Source organism: Elgaria multicarinata, chromosome 15 (assembly GCF_023053635.1).
Source record: "Elgaria multicarinata webbii isolate HBS135686 ecotype San Diego chromosome 15, rElgMul1.1.pri, whole genome shotgun sequence".
Taxonomy (NCBI): Eukaryota; Metazoa; Chordata; class Lepidosauria; order Squamata; family Anguidae; genus Elgaria; species Elgaria multicarinata.
The window spans coordinates 29890296-29911901 of NC_086185.1; the positions used below are offsets into that span (position 1 = coordinate 29890296).

The 21606-nt window shown below is 45.4% G+C and overlaps 1 protein-coding gene across 2 annotated transcripts in view; it reads right to left on the bottom strand.

The window, feature by feature from the left end:
• Window positions 1–15650, bottom strand: part of ZDHHC15 (zinc finger DHHC-type palmitoyltransferase 15) — a 39140-nt gene extending 23490 nt beyond the window's left edge. For both annotated transcript variants that reach the window (XM_063141756.1, XM_063141757.1), the window contains exons 1-4: window positions 15523–15650; window positions 4039–4065; window positions 1931–2025; window positions 1154–1274 (exon numbers count right to left, since the gene is read on the bottom strand). In XM_063141756.1, coding sequence (XP_062997826.1) covers window positions 1154–1274; window positions 1931–2025; window positions 4039–4065; window positions 15523–15640 — 361 coding nt within the window. In that variant the 5' untranslated portion in view covers window positions 15641–15650. The remainder of the gene's footprint in view (window positions 1–1153; window positions 1275–1930; window positions 2026–4038; window positions 4066–15522) is intronic.
• Between the last annotated feature and the right edge of the window lie 5956 nt (window positions 15651–21606).

Below are 21606 nucleotides of genomic sequence, written 5' to 3' on the forward strand. Positions count from 1 at the left end.
AATTTGCCTTTTTCTAGGGTGACCATATGGAAAGGAGGACAGGGCTCCTGTATCTTTAACAGTTGCATAGAAAAGGGAATTTCAGCAGGTGTCCTTTTGTATATATGGAGAACCTGATGAAATTCCGGTTTTCATCACAACAGTTAAACCTGCAGGAGCTATACTAGAGTGACCAGATTTAAAAGAGGGCAGGGCACCTGCAGCTTTCACTGTTGTGATGAAGAGGGAATTTCACCAGGTTCCCCATATATACAAAAGACACCTGCTGAAATTCCCTTTTCTATGCAACTGTTAAAGATACAGGAGCCTGGTCCTCCTTTTCATAGGGTCACCCTACTTTTTCCCAATACTGGGTCTCAAGGCGGCTTTACAAATTAAAACATGTACAGTTACAATAAATAGAGATATACAATTTTTTTAAAAAAATATTAAGCATACTACCATATTAAAACATTTAAAATCGATTTTTTTAAAAAAATAAATCCAATATATAAACAACACATCCCGAGTGGCACATCTCAAGAACCTCAGGCAGAGAGGCTTTTCACATTACCTGCTTGCTACCTGAGATCCTTTAGCTAGAGATGTCAGGAAATGAATTTGGGATCTTCTGCATGCAAAGCGTGTACTCTACCACTGATCTGTCATATTCTATGAGCACAGTTCAGATCTGATATAAAATTAGGGCCCACCAAGTACATAGCAGGTGGAGACTTAGACAAAATGTGGATGCACAGCATCCGGCCCTGCCCTATAAATGAAGAATGTCTTTAAGGGATTTTCTCCCTATGATAAAAATGGCTGAGGGAGGAGGGCTTGTAGCTCAGCGGCAGAGCACCTGTTCCCTGGCTCAATCCCTGGCATCTCCAGCGAGGGCTAGGAAAAACTCCTGCCTGAACCTCTGGAGAGCCACTGCCAGTCAGTGTCGGCAATACTGGGCAAGATGGACCGATGGTCAGACTCTGGTAACGCCGTTTTCTATGTTCCTTAGTTAGAAAGGAAACCCTTTAAAACCAATATGATTCTGTCTGCAGTAAGGTTCTGAAGACCTAAGGCTGCTAGCGGAAACCATCAGCTTCGCAAGGACGCCATGCTGGCATGTGCCATTTGGGCTGACGGGGCGGATATCGCCAAAGCCATCTGTGCACCTGACCTCCATTCCCTGTCCTGGTGTACACCGGCAATTTCCGCGCCATTTCAAGAAGTATTTCCCTCTGTCCTTCGGGATGCTCTTCATTCTCGTAGCGCTCCTTGTCAGCGTAAGACATGTGGAACTGGAAGTAGAAGAGGACTGGTTACACCCACCTGGCTTTGTTTAGCCACTACCCGTTTGATGGAGAGGCCACAGTACAGGGCAGGAGGCAGAGTGCAGGGACGATCCCCGTTGAAGAGCAGTGGAACCATGTTCTGTGTCCCCCACCCCTGTCCTGAGCATTTCCCCTTGGCTAGGATCTTGTGATGGTCAGCTCCTGTAGTAGGAGTCAGACTAGTAGCTCCTTCACAGCTAAGTCCCTGAGAAAGAGCCATTTGCTCAAAACATGTTGGGATTAATACAATTGGTATCAATAAAAGTGACTCCTGCCCCTGTTGGATGCTAGTCTTTTCCTGTTCCAGGTGTTGCCTCTTTGGTGCGTTTTGGTTTAGGATCTGGAAACATCCCTCCCCAGCCTCATCTCAGTGTTACAGTGTTTATACTGTTGTTTTATACTTTGAATGTTTTTAATTTTTGTGAACCACCCAGAGAGCTCTGGCTATTGGGCGGTACAGAAATGTAATAAATAAATAAATAAATTACAGCTGTCTGTCCTCCTCACTGTTGATCTCAGACTATGAGGGGAATCGTCCGCATTTGGTTTGCTATTCTTATGCTTGGGGGTTTCGGCCGTTGCTCTAGGACTGCTTTGTTGCTCTAGGACTTTCTGTTTCTTACCTTTTTGTCCGGTTGCTGCGGAGGAGTAAATATAGACTTCCAATACGTCCATATGAAAAACACGAAGATCACGTGGAATATAGTGAGGTAGGCCACTAAAGGGAAAAAGAGAGCGTCCTTGAATTAAACATTAAAGTATTAAAGTATTAAAAAGTATCTTTTTAATACTTGATTTCCATGACAGGCTAATCTTTAAGAAATAGATATATTGAATGAACTCTCCCTCAAAGCAACCACAGCTTGTGCAACTGAAAGAGAAATGTGAACCGCCCAGAGAGCTTCGGCTATTGGGCGGTATAGAAATGTAATAAATAAATAAATGCTAAAAAAAAAGAAGGGAAAAGCAAGTGTTCTGATTCATCAGAAAGCAAGACATGCTTATATGTAATTGCAACCTTGGTCTGTGCAAACCAAACTACACATGTCATTAAGGAAGTGGATTAACATTGTATATTAATACTGCAAGTAGCTGTCAGGAGGGTGCAATCAAGATTGGGACCCCGCAAGTAGAGAAGGCGTATTTAAATTTTCCTCCTGCTGTGGTCCCGATAAAAACTGCCCTACTCTGAAGCTGCTATTGGCATTGCTGAAAAAGAGGAATGGCAGCTAACCTACCACTTCCACCCAAAATGAGACCTGTTGTTAGTGTGCACACGCTGCTATCAAGACCCTGGGAAATGGCCCTGCCCCATTCTTTGCTGCGTCAGGATATAACAGGCTGTTTTTAATATCGTGCCAGTCAAATGGTCCATCCAGCCCAGGTTAGCCTGCCTCGATTTGGAAGCTTCCCAGTCTCAAAACAGAAATCTCTGCCAGCAACATTGCCTCAAAGGCTTTAAAAAACGAGAGGTGCCCAAGGTCTTATACATGAAAAAATATGTGCTCTCGCTTTAAGCTGGATGATCAATCAACTAGCTGGGCGGACTCATGGTTATAGTCAAACACATCTTGCCATTTATTTATTCATTTATTTATTTTATTACATTTATATACCGCCCCATAGCAGAAGCTCTCTGGGCGGTTTACAGAAGTTAAAAACAGTGAACATTAAAAACAAGTAAATAAATAAATAAAAAATAAATAAGTATACAAAATGTATTCATTATGGAATTTAATTGCAGCTCAAGGTCACCCAGGGAGCTTCATGGCTGAGCAGGGATTTAGAACTGCATTTCTCTGGTCCTGGTCTGGTGTCTACACCATGAAGGCTCACTTAGTTGACAGAGTTACAGTCCAGACCTTCTCAAACCACCCTATTAAAGACAGTGCAGGTGGAAACTTCCAAGAAGAGACAATACTTATTTTAGCCAACGTTGGAGAGATGTTCTGTCAGTCCTATGAGGCCCCAACTGCAGTCTGAGGTGGAACAGCCCAAATAATGAAAATGTGGCCTCTTTCTCAGCCCCCCATCTACAATATGGGGATAATAATACAAGTCTGTTGTAAAGGACCTTTAGAAAGGTTACTGAGATCATGTATGTAAAGGGCTTTAAGCACTTAACTCTAGGGGAAAAGCTACATACACGCTATTACACTATCATCATCTTTTGTTACTATGGCTTGGATTGTAACATCCCTTCCAAGTATGGAACAGTGTTTGTGTTTGCCAAAAGGCTTTCCTGCCTCCCCCCCCCCCCAGGCCGCTGTTGCACTTCCTCATCTGTTCCTGGAAGTTGTGAGGACCCTCGGCAAAGATGCAGTATAGCCTTCCTCAGCCTGGTGCTCCAGATGTGTTGGGCAAGAACTCTGATTAACCCCAACCAGCATGGACAATGATGGTATGATGTAGTCTAGCAGGCACCAGGTTGAGGGAGGCTGGTGGGGTATATGCTGCAGGGCACTGCAGATGGAGGAGGAGACAGGCAGAAATCCTCCTCCTCTCAACCTCCGCTCATGAATATCAGGAACAAGCTAATATCTTTATTATCTCTCCTCCCTGCAATGAGCAAAATAGTCAAACCAGTTCATATAGGGTTGCTTCCCCTTCGTCTTCTCATTAAAACTGACTTCCAGTATACTTTTTTGTCCTTTTCCTTTTTTTAAAAAAAGAACAATATCTTGAAATAAGAACAAAGCATAAACATATGATGTGATAAATATGCACACACCTCTTTCTATGGAGTTGGTCAGAGTCACTGAAAGAGAAAATGGAGACATAGTTAAACGACATGCAAAAATTCCTGTGGTGTTCTCTTAATATTTTCCATAAAGAAAATATTCTAAGAATAAGCTCAAGCTGAATATGTCTGAAGCTTAAAAGAAATGAGCTTCCATTTTATTGATCACATATGTAACCACACTTCACACCAGCTTTACAACTTCGATATTCATTTTGTTCACTTGAATTATCTCTATAATAAGATATTCAGTCGTTTCAGTTCTTCTGCATTCTCCACTGCTACAAAATGTAATTTTTCTTTGGGAGTCCCAACGGAACTACCAATTGAGAGATAAGCCGGTCTCCTCTAATTACCTGTCCAAATGACATCTCCATATCTGCCTATAGGCTCTAGCTGCTTTTGATCCTATGTTAGAATTTGAGTTTAGAGATGGCTGGGAATTCCCAACCAAAAGTGCTAGTTCAAAATCAACATTGTGACACTGTGCAGCTCAACATGGGCTATCCACATGTGCAGGATGCATTCCAAACTGGAACTAAAGAGATGTAACCATGGGCATGTGTGTCTTTAAGAAAAGGAAGGCAAGATATAACTAGATTTATATGGCAAGCAAAACAACCCAAGAGTTAAATATAAAATACTGCAGGATGCAAAAGAAAGAGGAGGTCTGGGTTTACCAGAGATGAAATTGTATTTTCCTGCTTGCTGCTTGGTATGGATGAAAGAATGGATATTGTTGAAAAACAAAAGATTACTGGAACTAGAAGGACATGAATTGAGATTTGGATGGCATGGTTATTTGTGGTATGACAAAGCTAAGGTTAATGCAGAATTTAATAATCAGATGTACGACGTGCTATTTTGAAATATGGAGTAAATATAAACTTAGGTTCTGTCAGAAAATACCTTTGTGATTATTAGCACAGGAGGCCTTCCACAGAACAAAAATGTCAAGTATGTTAACATATCGGGATGTATTACAATTGATGCAAGGTGAACACAAAATAAAGTCGAGGGAAGAATTAGTGAAAGGAGGTTACATATATCAATGGTTCTCATATTTCCAATCTTTGAAAGATTTAAAGTAGATAAGAGAACTTTTGGGTTTGAGCAAACAAAATCTGAATTTGAAAAGGCAATGTGTACAAATGATGGACATGTTATTGCAAAAATGTAAAAATGTATAAATTGTTGTTGAAATTTGAGATGGAGGAAGAACAAATAAAAGATTGTATGATAAAATGGGGTCAGAATTTTGGATATAACATATTAATGGAAAAATGGGAAAATATGTGGTCAAAAGGCTTAAAATTTACATTAAGCGCTAGTCTTAAAGAAAAAAATTATAAGATGATGTATAGATGGTATATACATCCTTCAAAACTGGCAAAAATGTATAAAGGTGCTTCAGGAAATTGTTGAAAACGTGAAAACAAGAAGGGACGTTTTATCATATGTGGTGGGCTTGTAAAAAAACAAAACACTTTTGGATGCAAATTCATGCTTTAATTCAGAAGATTCTGAAAACTATTGTACAACTGAAACCAGAATACTTCCTGTTGGGTCTGATGGATGATCAGATGAAAAAGAACTATGGGACATTATTTTTATATATGATAATGGCGGCGAGATTATTATATGCACGAAAATGGAAAGGATTATTTATTTATTTATTTATTTATTTATTTATTGCATTTTTATTCTGCCCAATAGCCTAGCCTCCCTGGGAAGGGAGATCCAGAGTCTTGGAGCAGCCACCGAGAAGTCTTTTCACGCAAAAAATTCACTCCTGGTTTCTCCCCAAGAGTTCTTTTTCAGCTGCCTAATTTTGTGTGTGTGTACGTGTGTGCGCGTGCTTTTTAGTTGTTACCCAAGTGTGAATTTAAAACCCTTTGCTAACTACTGCAATTCGCACAGAGATCTATGAGTAGATCCAGACCTCCTTCTGCTCATCCTTGAGCTAAACTAACCTAAACAAATGGTTGCTCATCCAGCTCTTAAGACTCTACACAGTGATGAAGGCTTTATATTCCTATTTCTCTAGATTTTACTGGGCCACATAGAGAGGAGGGCAAAATCAACTACCACTGCCACCATAACCACACAGACTGCAATTATTTCAAGGACGTAAGCAGGAAGGCAGCCTAAAGTGGGAGATGTGCCTGGTGAGATCATTTGGTAGGGGCATCCCATCCGGTTTGTCAAGTTTCAGCTGCTGTGCTGCGAAATCACTTGCCGGCTAAACCTGCCTTCAGAATCCCACTTGGGTAAAAAGAATGCTTTGATGTTCACCGGATTGGCTGTATCAGGAGATCCAGAGAGGCCCCTGATCTCTCCCTAAACAGGAAATAGAAGGATGTGAAGACAGGGTGATCCAATCCATGCTGCCACCACCACCCTCGCTTTCCTGTCACTGCCAACATGCTTCCTTCAAGCAGCTTAGGGTGGCATAGTGGAGCTCACGTCATTTTATCCTCACAATGACCCTTGTGATGTAGGGTAGGCTAAGAGGGAGGGGGTGGCAACCCAATACTGAGTTAGGGTTGGAATCTTCCATTACTGCCAACAGACCTAATGAGATAAATTTTATTTATTTATTACATTTATATACCGCCCCATAGCCGAAGCTCTCTGGGCGGTTCACAAAAACCCGATTGATTATTGATCGATTGATTCTATTTGTTACATCTGCATTCTGCCTTTTTCTCCAAGAAGCCCCAAGGTGGCATACATGATCTTCCTCCTCCTTTCTGTTTTATCCTCACAACAACCTTGTGAGGTGGGTTAGGCTGAGGCTCAGTGACTGGCCCAAAGTCACTCAGTGAGTTTCATGGATGAGTGGTGACTAGAACCCAGGTTTCTAACCACTACACAACACACACACTCTCCTTTCAGAGGGGTAAGACCAGCCCTGGATTCACCTTTAAGCAATAGAAGCATGTGCTTAGGGCACCAAGGGAAGGGGGCACCACAGAGTGCCGGTACCATAGCTGTAGCCATCTAATTCTAAGGAATTCCAGATCCATAGAAACGGCCCAGCGGCATATTCTAAGAGCAGCAAATTTTTTATCATTTGTGCTTTATTTTATTACACCCAATCAACCAGCTTTAGGCTCTACGTGTCCCACGATGTCATCTGACATGTGAGATAACCTTCTGACAATCTTTGTCTCAACATATGCCTAGAGTTCAGTATGTTGATTGTCTTACCAACGTTTTCTGCATGAATTCTTGAGTCTTAAAATCTTGCCAGCTAAGCAATCGAAGAGCCAAGGGGGGACCATTATTGGGCTGTGCATAGGGCATCAGCTGGCCTTAATCCGGCCCTGGGTAAGTCAGACAGAAGTCAATGATGGCTCTCAGTTTCTATCCGCATAACTACAGCGGAGTTGTGAAAGGTCAACGCAAATAAAGGTCATCTATCAGGGTGACGAAGGCTGATTCAGTCCCGTAACCAGATTGAAACCCAGACTGGAATGGGTCTAGATAATCAGTATCCTTCAAAAGTACTTGCAGTTGCTCTGCTATGACCCTCTCAAGTGCCTTCCCTGAAAACGGGGTGTTTGAGACTGGGTGGTAGTTGTCTAGTACCGTCGGGTCCAGGGTGGGCTTCTTCAGGAGTGGTTTTACCACCCCTTCCTGAAGGGAAGCATTTATCACACACACACACACCCCGGACCCACCCAGTTAAACCTCCTTTACTCGCTTTTATAAGCCAGGAGGGACAGGGATGGAGAGGGCAAGTGGTTTAACTGGAACTGATCCCACAAAATCGGGCAGATGGTAGCATCAGACACCTCAACTGGAGCTGCACTAACAACAGCATCAAGCTCGCTGTGGAGACAAGTGATTTTGTCCTCAAAGTGCAATGCAAAAAGGTCACAGCCCCCAGACCACCCAGAAGAGCTCCACTGGATGGCTACTTGAGGATGCAATGGAGGCTGCAAAGTAAGCCTTCTTTGCTGCCCGCATTGCCACACATTAGGCACAATTATGTGCTGTAGAGCGAGTGCTTCGAGTCTTACGCCATTTGCGCTTTAGCCGATGTCCAGCCAGTTTCACTGACCGCAGCTCCCTAGTATACAAGGAGCAGAGCAGGCTCTACAGGGCCCAAGAGGGCACTCAGGTGCAATCAAGTTGATGGCCTTCCGCATCTCACTGTTCTAGGGGCCTCGGCTGGATCACCAGCTCTCTCCACTGGAAAATCACCAAGAGCATTCAGGAATCTGTTGGATTCCATCAGTCTCCTGGGGTGGACCATCCAAGTGGGTCCCCCACCCTTGCAGGAGGGGAATAACAACATGAGTTCAAATCTCACCAGGAAATGGTCCAACCATGACAAGGGGGTTACTTGGACACACACACCCAATCTTCAGACGACCCACCTCACAGTTTGGAGCAAAAACCAAATCAAGGGTATGCTCTGCTTCATGTGTTGGGCTGATGACAAACTAAGACACTCCATGGTTGTCATAGAGGCCATGAAGTCCCAAGCTGAAGCTCGAGAGACAGCCTCAGCATGGAAGTTGAAGTCACCAAGAACAACCATCCTGGGTTCCTCCAACACCACACTCGAGACCACCTCTGCCAGCTCGGTCAGGGAGGATGCTGGGCAGCAGGGTGGGCAGTACACCAGCAGCATCCCAAATCTCTCTCTGTGGCCCAACACCAGGTGCAACCCCTCAAGGCCTGCTCCAAGGTGGAGTGGTTTCCTGGTGGTAGAGATGGAAGATCTATGAATCATGGTGACTTCCCCCACCCTGTCCCTCCAATCTATGTTGGTGCTGCACTGAGTACCCAGATGGGCAGAGCTGAGTCAGGTCAACCCCACCCAGCTCACCCACCCAAGGCTCAGTAATGCAGCGTAAGAAGATGGGATGGCCGTGGCTAAAGCCAGGACTTAAGAAAACACATTGCTAAGAGCAGAGGCAAGTTCAAACAGGCTAACATTGTAAAATGGCACTTTCATGATTGCTTTTCAAGTTCCTGTTGTCATGGGGAGCAGTTGGTGGAGAGGCGTTGTTTTTCCTCCCCATAGTCACTGGAGATGCCGGCACGAGGCACCTTGCTAAGGAGGGTTCTATTTGCACCACACAGAGCGACAGTATCTTGAGGATAGCCTCTTGTATGCAGTGTGATCTCTCAGAACCAATTGTGAGCATTCTCGTATTCCAGGTATAGCTGCAGGTGTCTCTTGCTCCATAGGACATTTCATGTGCCCTTTCTGCTGATACTTAGTGCCACTTTTCACCCTGCATCTTCTCTATCTAGAGATAAGCATGGACTCGCCCACACTGCTGGCAGCCAGATCAAACTCATGTTCCTGGCTTGAGGCAAGCTCATTCCTTCTGGGGTGTGGCTGAGAGAGATTGAGCCCTGGCTTAATGCAGATGTGGGGAGGCTCAACATGCCTGTGACTCACCTGTGGGTTTTGACCTCTACAAATGCTGCATTCCTGTAATCCAAACCTTTCTTCGTTCACGTTGCTGTGTGTGTGTGTGTGTGTGTGTGTGTGTGTGTGTTAAACAGACATAGCACTAAATTTCCACGCTGTATTATATCAGGCGCATGGAGCAGAGTTTGCCATGCAAAGTTTTACCCTTCCTCTGAAAAATCTGTACAGCCACCACAGTCTTCCTAAAGGGCTCATTAGCTCCTTCCCGAGACTCCTGTTGACTCTCACAGTAGTAGGACCTTCCTTGGCACCATCAACCCCAGGGTCTGCGTGAGTGGGAATAGAAGTTTGTAACCTTGCAGTTTCCTGACAGCTTGTTCATTCCCTTCTGCTGTCATGGCATCATACTCTAGCCAGCAGCGTGTCCGTCTGCTCTCCTCCTCATGCGGCAGCAGTCGGTGGCTGGGGCAAGGCCCCCCTGGAGCCTGGCTTCTTATCCAAATTCTCCAGCAGGGCTTGCAGTGTTAACGGGATGAGATCTGTCCCCTGGAACGGAGCGCATCACTGTCACATGGATGCCAGCTCCTGTCCGTCTTTGAGCGAGCGGAAGACAAATGGGATATGAGTCAGAGCGTGGTGGACGCTGCACTTTTTACACATCTGAACCAGACCACATGATGCAACAGGAGAATAGCTGACGAGAAGAACTTGGGCTAATTCAATGCTTTCAGACAGAATAATTTCCTTTCCATCTATGTGAGGGAAGTGTGTGACATTCAGAGATGCAGCGTTCATTGTAGCAGCACAGAAACTGAGAACCAAATCCATTGCAATAAATACTGTGTGTATTAAGAAGTGCTCCTAAAAACAGGGTGTGCCTCTACATGCACTTTGTTTGTTTTTCACTTCAGGCGTCGTCTTATTTCATCCTCAATTTCACTTACTTCATAGAATCATAGACTCATAGAATAGCAGAGTTGGAAGGGGCCTACAAGGCCATCGAGTCCAATCCCCAGCTCAATGCAGGAATCCACCCTAAAGCATCCCCAACAGATGCTTGTCCATCTGCCTCTTGAAGGCCTCTAGTGTGGGAGAGCCCACAACCTCCCAAGGGAACTGATTCCATTGTCACACTGCTCTAACAGTCAGGAAGTTTTTCCTGATGTCCAGCTGGAATCTGGCTTCCTTTAACTTGAGCCCGTTATTCCGTCTCCTGCACTCTGGGAGGATCGAGAAGAGATCCTGGCCTTCCTCTGTGTGACAACCTTTCAAGTATTTGAAGAGTGCTATCATGTCTCCCCTCCATCTTCTCTTCTCCAGGCTAAACATGCCCAGTTCTTTCAGTCTCTCTTCATAGGGCTTTGTTTCCAGACCCCTGATCATCCTGGTTGCCCTCCTCTGAACACGCTCCAGCTTGTCTGCGTCCTTCTTGAATTGTGGAGCCCAGAACTGGATGCAATACTCTAGATGAGGCCTAACCAGGGCCAAATAGAGAGGAACCAGTACCTCACGTGATTTGGAAGCTATACTTCTATTAATGCAGCCCAAAATAGCATTGGCCTTTCTTGCAGCCTTGAAATGATGATGAAGCCTTGAAAAACTTAATTGGCTTAACAATCCATCTCGGACTACCAGTAAAACTGTATTCTGCCCCCACTTGCAAGGAGCAAAGAGCCAACCCCCGCAAAAGTGATTTAAATCTATTTCACAGATATTTGTCCCACAGGAAATTCCATGTGTCCCTTCTGTTGGGATTTATTTATTTATACCAAAATGTCTGTCTCATCAATCTGCCCATCCTGAACTGTGTTGGCAGCAAAGAGCAATAAAACACAGCGAAAAAGCTGGGGCGTTACTGCCACCGTCAAACGCAGCCATTAATAAAGGTCTTCTTAAAAAAACCCATTTCAACCAGCTGCTGAAAGGATTCTGTGCCTCCCTTGGCAAAGAATTCCACAGGGAAGGTGCCGCAACTGAAAAATGCTGCTGCTTCTTGCCCGCATGTACACATGGCATGACTCAGGTGGCAAAACTGGGCTTCACCCCATGATCTTACCATCTGGGGAGCAGAACATGGGAAAACACATCTGTTCTAGTGGACGAGTATGTAGGGCAGTGTTACAGCTTAATGCTATCAACTTAAATTAATCTCAGGAGTCTTAGCAGAGATATAATGTGCTTACAATGGCTTGTTCCTCTTAGTAATCCAGCTGCCACTTTCTGAACCAGTTGAAGTCTCTGGGGTAGCCCCACACATTGCAGTAATCCAGCATCCTGTGTGCATCACAGCAGCCAAATCTTTGTCTTCCAAGAAAGGTCCCAGGGCAGTGTCCAGGGCTGCCCATGGAACAGCAGTATCCACCAGAAATGACTCAAAAACCTTGTTTCCAGAACAGAACAGATCAGCATGGTTCACAGAAGGGGAGGGAATCTACACGTCGTACTGAAGGCGCTTGCATGCGCCTCCAGTACGCCCCCCAAACGATGGTGTAGATTCCTGCCTACCTACCCAGAAGAGACGGAGGAAGCGGCGGCGGCTGGGGAATCCGGCCGCGTCCTTGCCGCTGCTGCCGCTGCCTCCCCACCGGCCTCCTGCTGCCGGGGTAAGAGCAACCCGGGTCGGAGAGCGCGGCGGAATAATAACAATAGACTGGTGGGGTGGGGAGAGAGAGAGAGAGACACTGTTTTCGCAAGCTGATATCAAAAAGCGACCTTTTCAGAAGGCAGAGATACCAGACATGAGTTGAAATAAATGCAAGTCAACCAATAAGAGCTAAGAAGCCCATAGATGTAAATTAGTGCAACTCCTATAGGCCACTGGTCTTAATTTGCATGGCATCACAAATGAGAGGTGATTACTACGGTGTCCTCAGCGTGACATTGTGGAGGGTGTGGGGCTGCTGCCCAGTAAGGTCTCTTCCGTATAACATCTTCTGACAACAACACATGATGCAACATCTCTGAGTTCCTAGTTTTCTCACCCTCACAAGTGACAACTGAGGAACCGAAGCAAGGGTGTGGAAACTCAGAGCATTATCATTTCATGCCGCACATTTTGTATTTAAACCAAAGAGAGAGGGGAGGAGGAGATTTTGGCAGCAGCCATATCCACTAGGTCCAGCTAGCGTTAACCAAACCAGGTCTTGATTCAAATGGTGCCAAATTTGAGAATAAACTCCAGTCCAGCAACCTCATACTCTATGCAACAAAATCATCAGCTCTCACAGCTCTGGGGAAAACCTCGAAAATGACCAACAAGAGCTTGCCACAGGCTCAGAAAGAAGATGATGCATGGGCTTCCCAAAAGACAGGAAATTCTCTTTAATTCCTCTCTTTAATGCCTTATATACTTGTCCCTCTTCACTACACCAGATATTCACCCACCCCAAGAAACCGACACACCTTTATCAAGTCAACAAACCTTTGGAAAGGTGTGCACCACACCTATTCCCACCCCCTCAGAACAAGGAACCAAGGAGACCAGTGGATGAGCAGATCAAAGATCAGGGTTGTTGAGAAATCAGTGCTACAGCCAAAATAGTGCACAAGGCACACAACTGCTATAGTATAAATATTAAAGTCAAATATGGGGTGAACAGTTATAACAAACCGAAAGTTTTATTACAAGAACAAAAATTCAACATTATTGTAAGGAAAACAATCTTTAGCAGATAACATAAGTTATAAACAAGCTTGTTTTTGTTACAATAATGTTGAATTTTTGTTCTTGTTATAAAACTTTTGGTTTGTTATAACTGTTCACCCTGCCTTTGACTTTAATATTTATACTATAGTAGTTGTGTGCCTTGTGCACTATTTTGGCTGTATCCTGTTTGTATCAACTGCTGCCTTCTCAATTTATATGAGAACTCAGTGCTGTCATGATTTAGCTTTTGACTTCTCCCTGCTCAATTAGCACCAGGGAAAATAAAGTGAATTCAGACAATCAATTCCCCCTGCATTGTGACCTTTTAATCAGCTTCACGGTGGACCTGCATCCTGCCCATATGAATGCATCAACAAAGACTGAAAGAAAGAAATTCTGATTATTTATTTATTTGATATATACCCCGCCTTTCCACCAAAAAATTGGCATTCAAGGCAGGGAAAAATGATAGCTCTTTGGGCCTGAAAAAGTCACTATGGCCATGTGCAACTAACCTTCACTTAGAATGTTTCTTTTATTTATTTTGAAAAGTACCAGATATCTCCTCACAAAGTTTACCCAATAAACACATGCACAGACATTCTCCTTCTTCCTTGTTGGTGGAAGAAAAACTGAGTGCTGCTATCTCTCCCTCCGCACCCAGCCTCCAAATCTTACATCCAGCTCTGTACTTTAAACAGGTGTGTGACAGGCAGATGTTTCTCTGTGTGGTATAGTGGAGAGAGTGTTGGATTTAAACCAGGGATAACTGGGTTCAAATCCTTGGTCAACCTTGAAGCTCACTGGTAAATCCTCCACAATATGGAACCAAATCGCCATCTCTACATCCACTTGATCCCCTCACAAGACTCCCTTTAAACAGGCCTGCTTCCCCTGCCATAAGTCATCTCAAAATCAGACACCATCATTATCATTATCTCCAACATTATTCTAATCATGCTATCATATTAATTTTAATTATATTTTATCAATTCCATGTATAATAAATTTATACAAAACCCAATAACATGCTAAATCTGAATTCTCCTGGCACAGTATCTATTTTGAATCAGCAGTAATGGGATAAGCATATTGACTAGAGACTGGAAGTATGAGTTCAATAAGTCCAAACAGTTTTTATATAGAGACCCACACCATACAGACCCAACGTTCTCCATTCTTCCACCCTACATCAGATGCTATTACCCCCCTGCTGCAATCCACGATTTTCTTTCCCCATGTCGTGTTGCACAATCAAAGTTGACTCTGGAGTGAGCCTAGCAAAATCAGGGCAAACAGAAAGGTTGGAGGCAACATAGGAATTTGCACTCCTCCCTATTCAGGTTAAAAATAAGAAAGACCCTGGTCCAAAGCTCACCTCTTGCCACAAATTCACGAGATGGCTTTAAAGAAAGCCACCGTCAGCCTCAATCCTTCGCCTGCAATATGGGGATAATTACACTGGCCGACCTTACAGGACTGTTGTAAGCACTGCAACACGATAATGCCTGTGAAATGCTATGTACCCACAAAAGCACTTACACAAGTATTACTAATATACGTGCTCAGGGCCAACAAAATCCTGCAGCTGACATGGAGCCCAATCTTGCGCATGTTTCGGAGTACATTCCATTAAGTTCAATGCAGGTTAATCATAATATTACCAAACGCCCCAATCAGGAACATTGCCATGGACAGGGCTGGAGTGCCAGGGTACGAATCCTATTCCTGTTTACCTGGTAGTAAAGCCCTACTGAACCCAAGAAGACTGACTTGCGAGAAAGCGAGCTGCCAGGCTGCAGAATCCTGCTCACCTGGGAGGAAGTGAACCCGGCAGGCCTTACTCGTGAGTAAGCACAAAGCCTTGTGGCACCTTCAAGAGACTGTGGGCTGGGGTAGTACCCAGTGTTAGCCCAACGAAGAGTAGACCCCTTGAAAGAGTAGACCCCTAGAGTAGACCCCTTCCTGCATTGAGCAGGGGGTTGGACTAGATGGCCTTGTAGGCCCCTTCCAACTCTGCTATTCTATGTTTCTATGAAATGAACGAGACTTCCGCTTGTCGCAATTGACTCAAGTCTCATTCATTTGAATAGCTCTACTCTACGTAGGAAGAACATGGGGGCACTCCTCTTGGATCCAGCCTTCACGGCCGCCTGCAGTCCACGCGAGTGAAGCAGGTCTCGACTCAGCGAAGTCCCATTGCGTCCAATGGGTTTACTCTGAGCACGGCTACGGGTGCGGATCCGAGCCTAGGATTCCTCAGAAGTAAAGCCCTGTGGGCTAGAGGAGGGGGGGGAGAGTGCCCCATAGGGCTTCCACCCAGGTCCGCGCGTGCCGCTTTCCTGGCCCCGAGCCGCGCTTCCTCGCGAGTAACAGCCTCTCCCCGCCCGCCGCCCCGTGGCCAGGCGGATCCGGCCGCCGCTCGCCTCACCCAGGCACAGCTCGAAGACGTAGGCGTAGTAGGACCACAGCACCACCAGCGCGATGATGAGGACGGGCACCCAGCCGAAGACGCGCTGGCAGCACCGCAGGCCCCTGGACAGCGCCATCTTCGCCGCCGCCCGCCCGGCTCGGCTCGGCCTGGCCTGGCCTGGTCCGGCGCGACGAGGCGCAGGACGCGGTGGGCGCCTCGGCCATCCGCTGAGCGGGCCTGGCCGGGCAGGTGGCGGAAGGAGAGGCCCGGCGCTCGCACGCTCCGGGCTCGATTCCCACGCCTGGCTCAGTTGCCAAGCAACAGTCAGTCGGCGCAGGGGAAGCGGAGCCACGCTGCAGGCAGTGGAGGCTGGTGGCTCCGGTGCCAGTGGGGCGGAGAATCCGCTCTGGGTTTCAGTTGGAACCGGTCAGAACTCTAAAGTAGGGTGACCCTATGAAAAGGAGGACCGGGCTCCTGTATCTTTAATAGTTGTATAGAAAAGGGAATTTCAGCAGGTATCATTTGAATATATGGAGAACCTGGTGAAATCCCCTCTTCATCACCACAGTTAAAGCTGCAGGAGCTATACTAGAGAGACCAGATTTAAAAGAGGGCAGCTTTAACTGTGGTGATGAAGAAGAAATTTCCCCAGGTTCCCCATATATACAAATGACACCTGCTGAAATTTCCTTTTCAATACAACTGTTAAAGATACAGGAGCCCGGTCCTCCTTTTCATAGGGTCACCCTATCTAAAGGAACTGTCCAATGTGCTGATCCTAATTTTTGGGGTGGGGCTCAGCACCTTTGGTGGCTCTTTTAGCATCTGGACTGAAACTCAGAACGGATTCACAGCCCCACTGACACCGGAGCCTCCACTGACTTCAGGTCCCCTTTGGAAGCTCACTGGGCTGGTGCAGGGGATTTTTAAAGAAAATTTTAAATTTGCTTTAAATTTGCGGCCAGACACCACCACCACTCCGCCCAAGCCTCCGCCCAGTCTTTCAGGACTGGACAGATGATCACCCTAACTAGAGGCCTTCAAGAGGCAGCTGGACAAGCATCTGTCAGGGATGCTTTAGGGTGAATTCCTGCATTGAGCAGGGGGTTGGACTTGATGGCCTTGTAGGCCCCTTCCAACTCTGCTATTCTATGATTCCATGATTCTAGTAGCACCTTAAACATAAAGACAGATGAACAGGGCCATACGGATACCCAGGAAGGCCGACAGACCAAGAGAAGTAAACCACTGGTGGTCACTTACAGCGGAACATCAGTGAACTCCAACCCAGCAGAGACACTTCTCTCTCACAAGCCTTGGGAGGCAGAGTGGTCCTGGCCTCCAGACAACTGAAGCAGATGCTAACCAGCAACAGTACACAGGACAGAGACACAGACAGAGGGACCAGTCCATGCAATAGACCCAAGGGCCAACTCTGCCCCCACATCTATTCAGGCACCCCTGTCACAGGACCCAACAACATCAGTCACACCATCAAGGGCTCTTTCACCTGCATCCTTATATAATTTGTGTTACATGCCATCCCTGTCTTTGTTGTTACGTTCTTAATAAACACAGACACATAACATGTGGCTTATTTTTTCAGCACTTTTTTCAACTGCACGCTATCAGATTTCCAACTGCACATTTTTTCCCCAACTGCAAATTTTGTGTCCAGCTGCACACTAAACTGCCCCCCTCCCCCCCGGGCTGGTGATGTTAATTCTGCCTCCTCCTCCTCCTCCTCCTCCTCCTCTGTTTATTAGTATATCGCTTTTCTATGGTAAAACTGCACACAAATCGATTGGGAGAGTAATTTACATAATTAAGGGTGCAACCCTGTGCATGCTCAGACAGAAAAACAGCCCCACAACTCCCAGCATTCCTCCCGGCATGGCTGGCTGGGGAAATACTGGGAGTTGTAGGACCACTGAATAAATGAATATTCATCAAGACAAAGAGGTTAAATTTCTCGATGCCCTAAACAACTGTGCCCTAGAACAGATGGTCATGGAACCCACCGAAGGGGAGACAACCCTGGACTCAGTCCTAAGTGGCATCGCCCAGGACCTAGTATGAGATGTAAACGTTGTTGAACCACGTGGTAATGGTGACCACAGTGCTATCAGTCTAAATTTATATTTATGTGGGAAACTGCCCAGGAAGTCCAACAACATCACATTTGACTTCAAAAGAGAAAACTTCTCTAAAATCTAGCCATTCTTCTAATTTCCCACAATGCCCCTGACCTAGTATCGTTTTGGTGCATTGTGGGAAATTTAAAGGATGACTAGCCACAGCAGCCCTGTGCTGCTCGGAGCAGATTAACCCTCCAGGACCCATCGATAGAGGAGGAGGTCCATCAGAGGGCCTTTTGCCCAGGACGCTTCAATCCAAAGCCAGCTTTGTGTGGGGCAACCAATGCAAAGATATAGGACATGGGAGAAGGGGGTAGAGCGTCTCCCCCATTGGCCTTTTTGTCTCTATGATGTCAGAAACAGAGTTTAACTACAGCTGGGTGCTGGGCGCTTTCCATCCTATTGTGCCACAGCGCTGCCTAGCAAAGATTGCGTTGGTGGGAGCATTTGGATTGCAGTTTGGGTTTTTTTCGGGGGGAAGGGGTATATTTGTATTGCAGTTTAGGAGAGAGAAAGTCATTTTTGTGGTGTTGGTACAGGGGTGGTGGTTCTGTTATATCTGGAGGGATATTTTTAGTATTTTGGGAAAGGTCAGGTTTGCATTACTGCCTAGATTTATACATTTATTGTGGTTGGGAGGCCGCGTTTGGACAACACAATAGTCAGTGGTGGGTTAATAGCCAACTTCACGGTTGATTATCGAGGGGGTACGCCCCCCACGGCATGATTATAATCAACCATGGTGTGGATTAAGGCCAGCGTCATGTTGGCTATTAGTCAATGGTGTGTTTGATTGACACATCCCCCCTCTCCCCCCTTCCTCAGTCCTCCCGCTGGTATCCCATCAGCCATTGTGAGTTCTGCCGGCTGGTCTAGAGCAGTCACACCCACTTTGGCTGCTCTTGCGAGGGGACTCTGTAGTCGCCAAAAATAACCAACTGTGGTTGAGTTCAGACGAACTGAGTTCAGACAAAAATAACCAACTATGGTTGTTCAAATAATCAACTCTGCACAGCGTTGGATATTTGCATTGGTTATTTCAGCCGAATACCAGCCGTGGTGTGAAAAAGTCCCAACAGGTGACACGATAACCAACCGTTGACTACTTAACCCACCGTTGGTTATTGTGTCATCTGAACCCTGTCTCTGTGTGGCTTGGTTTCTTGTACGTGGGGCAGTAGCTTTGGGTATGGGGCCATATATAAATGTAATAAAATAAATAAATAGTTGTGTGGCTTAATGGATTTGTTTGTTGGTTTCTTGTATGTGGGGCAGTAGTTGCATTGCAGTCTGGATTTATTTTGGGGGCAATTTGCGGGGAGTTCTGTATCCTTTGTAGCCTGTTTTTTGTTTTGGTGTACACTTGGGGTTGGGAGTTGAATTTGAATTACAGTCTGGGATATTATTTTTTGGGGTAACTCTTTTTCATGGAGAGCTGTATTTGCTTTGCAGCCTGGGTTTATTTTTTTGTATGTTTGGGGTGTGGGGAATTCTTGCTTGTAACAGGTGTGTGTGTGTGTGTGTGTGTGTGTGTGTGTGTGTGTGTGTGGATGCTTTTGGTAGCCTGGCCTCTTTTTGTTGTTGTATTTTTTGGGTGTGTTTGTGTGCTTGTGTTTGCATTTCAGACTCTGCTTTTATTTTGGCATCCTGGGAGGTGGACTTGTGTCTGCATTTCACATTGTTGTTGTTGCTGTTTTTGCGGGGGGAAGATAATTTGGAGTGGAGTTTGCCAAACATCCCACAAGCCCCAATGTAAACCAGCTGCCAGTGCAAATAAATCTGAATTTGATATAGATTCTTGCAAATCATTGGTATTTCTCTATATATCTGAGAATTATATATTATATAGTAGAGTGTATTAGATGGCAGCTGGAACTTATTTTCACTGCTTGTTCTCTGTGGCACTTTAGGTAAACACATGTGGAACCATTTTTGTGTACCTCCATCCCCCACCCACTTTTGGCTTCAGAGAATTAAAATCGTTTGGACTGAATGCAGTGAGGGTGCTTCCACACCTGCTCTAAAAGCTTAATATTTACTCATGACAGACTGAGGCTCTGCGCCTTTAAGAACTATGGTGACAGGCAAAAGTTCAATGGGTGCAGTTTCTCTCCTGCTGCTTAAATGTTTCAGTCTATGCACATGAAACATTAATCGCTGCTATGGGGCAAGTGCTTTCCATGTAGACATTTTGCAACAGGTGAACCTGCCCTCTGCTTGATAGCATTCAATTTTCATCTCTAAGGTGCCCCCCTGCCCCCACTGGCAATCATTGAGGGAGAGAGAGAACCTGGATTTACATTTTGAAAAAGTAAAGTAGGGTGACCCTATGAAAAGGAAGACAGGGCTCCTGTATCTTTAACAGTTGTATTGAAAAGGAAATTTCAGCAGGTGTCATTTGAATATATGGGGAACCTGGTGAAATTTCTTCTTCATCACAACAGTTAAAGCTGCAGGTGCCCTGCCCTCTTTTACATCTGGTCACTGTAGTATAGCTCCTGCACCTTTAACTGTTGTGATGAAGAGGGAATTTCACCAGGTTCTCCATATATTCAAATGACACCTGCTGAAATTCCCTTTTCTATGCAACTATTAAAGATACAGGAGCCCTGTCCTCCTTTTCATATGGTCACCCTAAAGTAAAGTTAACACAAAGTTTGCGTTGCGCACAAAACCACTTGTATGTGTGGCTTCACTAGAAAAGCCATCTTTCACCTGCAGAAAATAATACTCGGGTGAATTTCAGAAGTCTGCGTTTCCAGCATTAACTCTTATTAGTGCAACAGGATAGCTTAAATTTTCATGGTTGTGCACTTGTTCAGAAAAAGCATCATATTTACATCATTTGTCGTTTCATACATAGTGATCATTTTCGGTTATTGAGTCATGTGATGTTTTGCTACTAAAGTAAAATTAAGACCATGCTAGCAAGATACCACTGGAGGGGGACAGAGTCCACACAATAGTCCTTTACTGTAAATCCTTGATTTAAAAATAATTGGTCACTGATCTCTCCCTGCTTTCTGCAGCATAACATGGCCCTTTTATCACCTGAGCGACTGTAGCTTACGTTGCCGGTACAACTACCACTCATCCATACACATCTGTGTGCTAGATACAAATTTGCACACGCTAAGTGTGGTTTTCTATGGAGATCAGTTTTCAAACTTTGTGTCTTCACAAAAACGTTTCAGCATTGATGGACCTCCCAAGAAATTTATGCTGCAGTGCATTGTAGACAATGCTGGAGTGCATACAGTTCATGCAGGTCACCAGACACCATCATGAGCCGGTAAGAGTGGCGAGCATTGCCTATAGTACTCTCATGAAGCTATACATTGCAGGAGGAGGTCAGAAGTGGTGAACAAGTTCAGGGCTGGCTGGCATCAAGGATAGGCATTCTCAGGCACCCGCCGAGGGCCTGCAACCTGGCACGGACTCCCTAATATGGGCCCACTGGACATGTTGCTCTTCTTCACCATTGCAACTATCTCCACCACCACCACATAAAAGTACCATCAATAAAATAGCAGGGGGGAAATAGCAATAAGGTAATCAAAATATTAAAGCTCATCAGAAGTTAATAGTCTGGAAAAGTAAAAAGCTGTTTCTCTCAAGCCAGGATGACAGGTAGATAGTAGGCAAGCTTCCCTTGGGATTAAAATCCCACCAAAGGTGAGGCACCATAACCAAGAAGGCCCTTTCCTGAGTTGCCACCTGCATACAACAATGGCATCCAGTGGATGGAATCTGAAGTTGACATCACAACACACAGCAAGTTGATGGGGGAGCACAAGTCCGTTCAAATAATCAGCCAGGTAGAACTGTTAAGCTACCACTTTGAATTATGGTTGGAATTGTGGATTTCATGAACTTTGGCGAGCCAGAATGAAAGGTAGGCATGGTTGGGCACCAGCCGAGGGCCCCCAGCCCAGCAGGGACCCACTAAGAAGAGTCCTCAGGA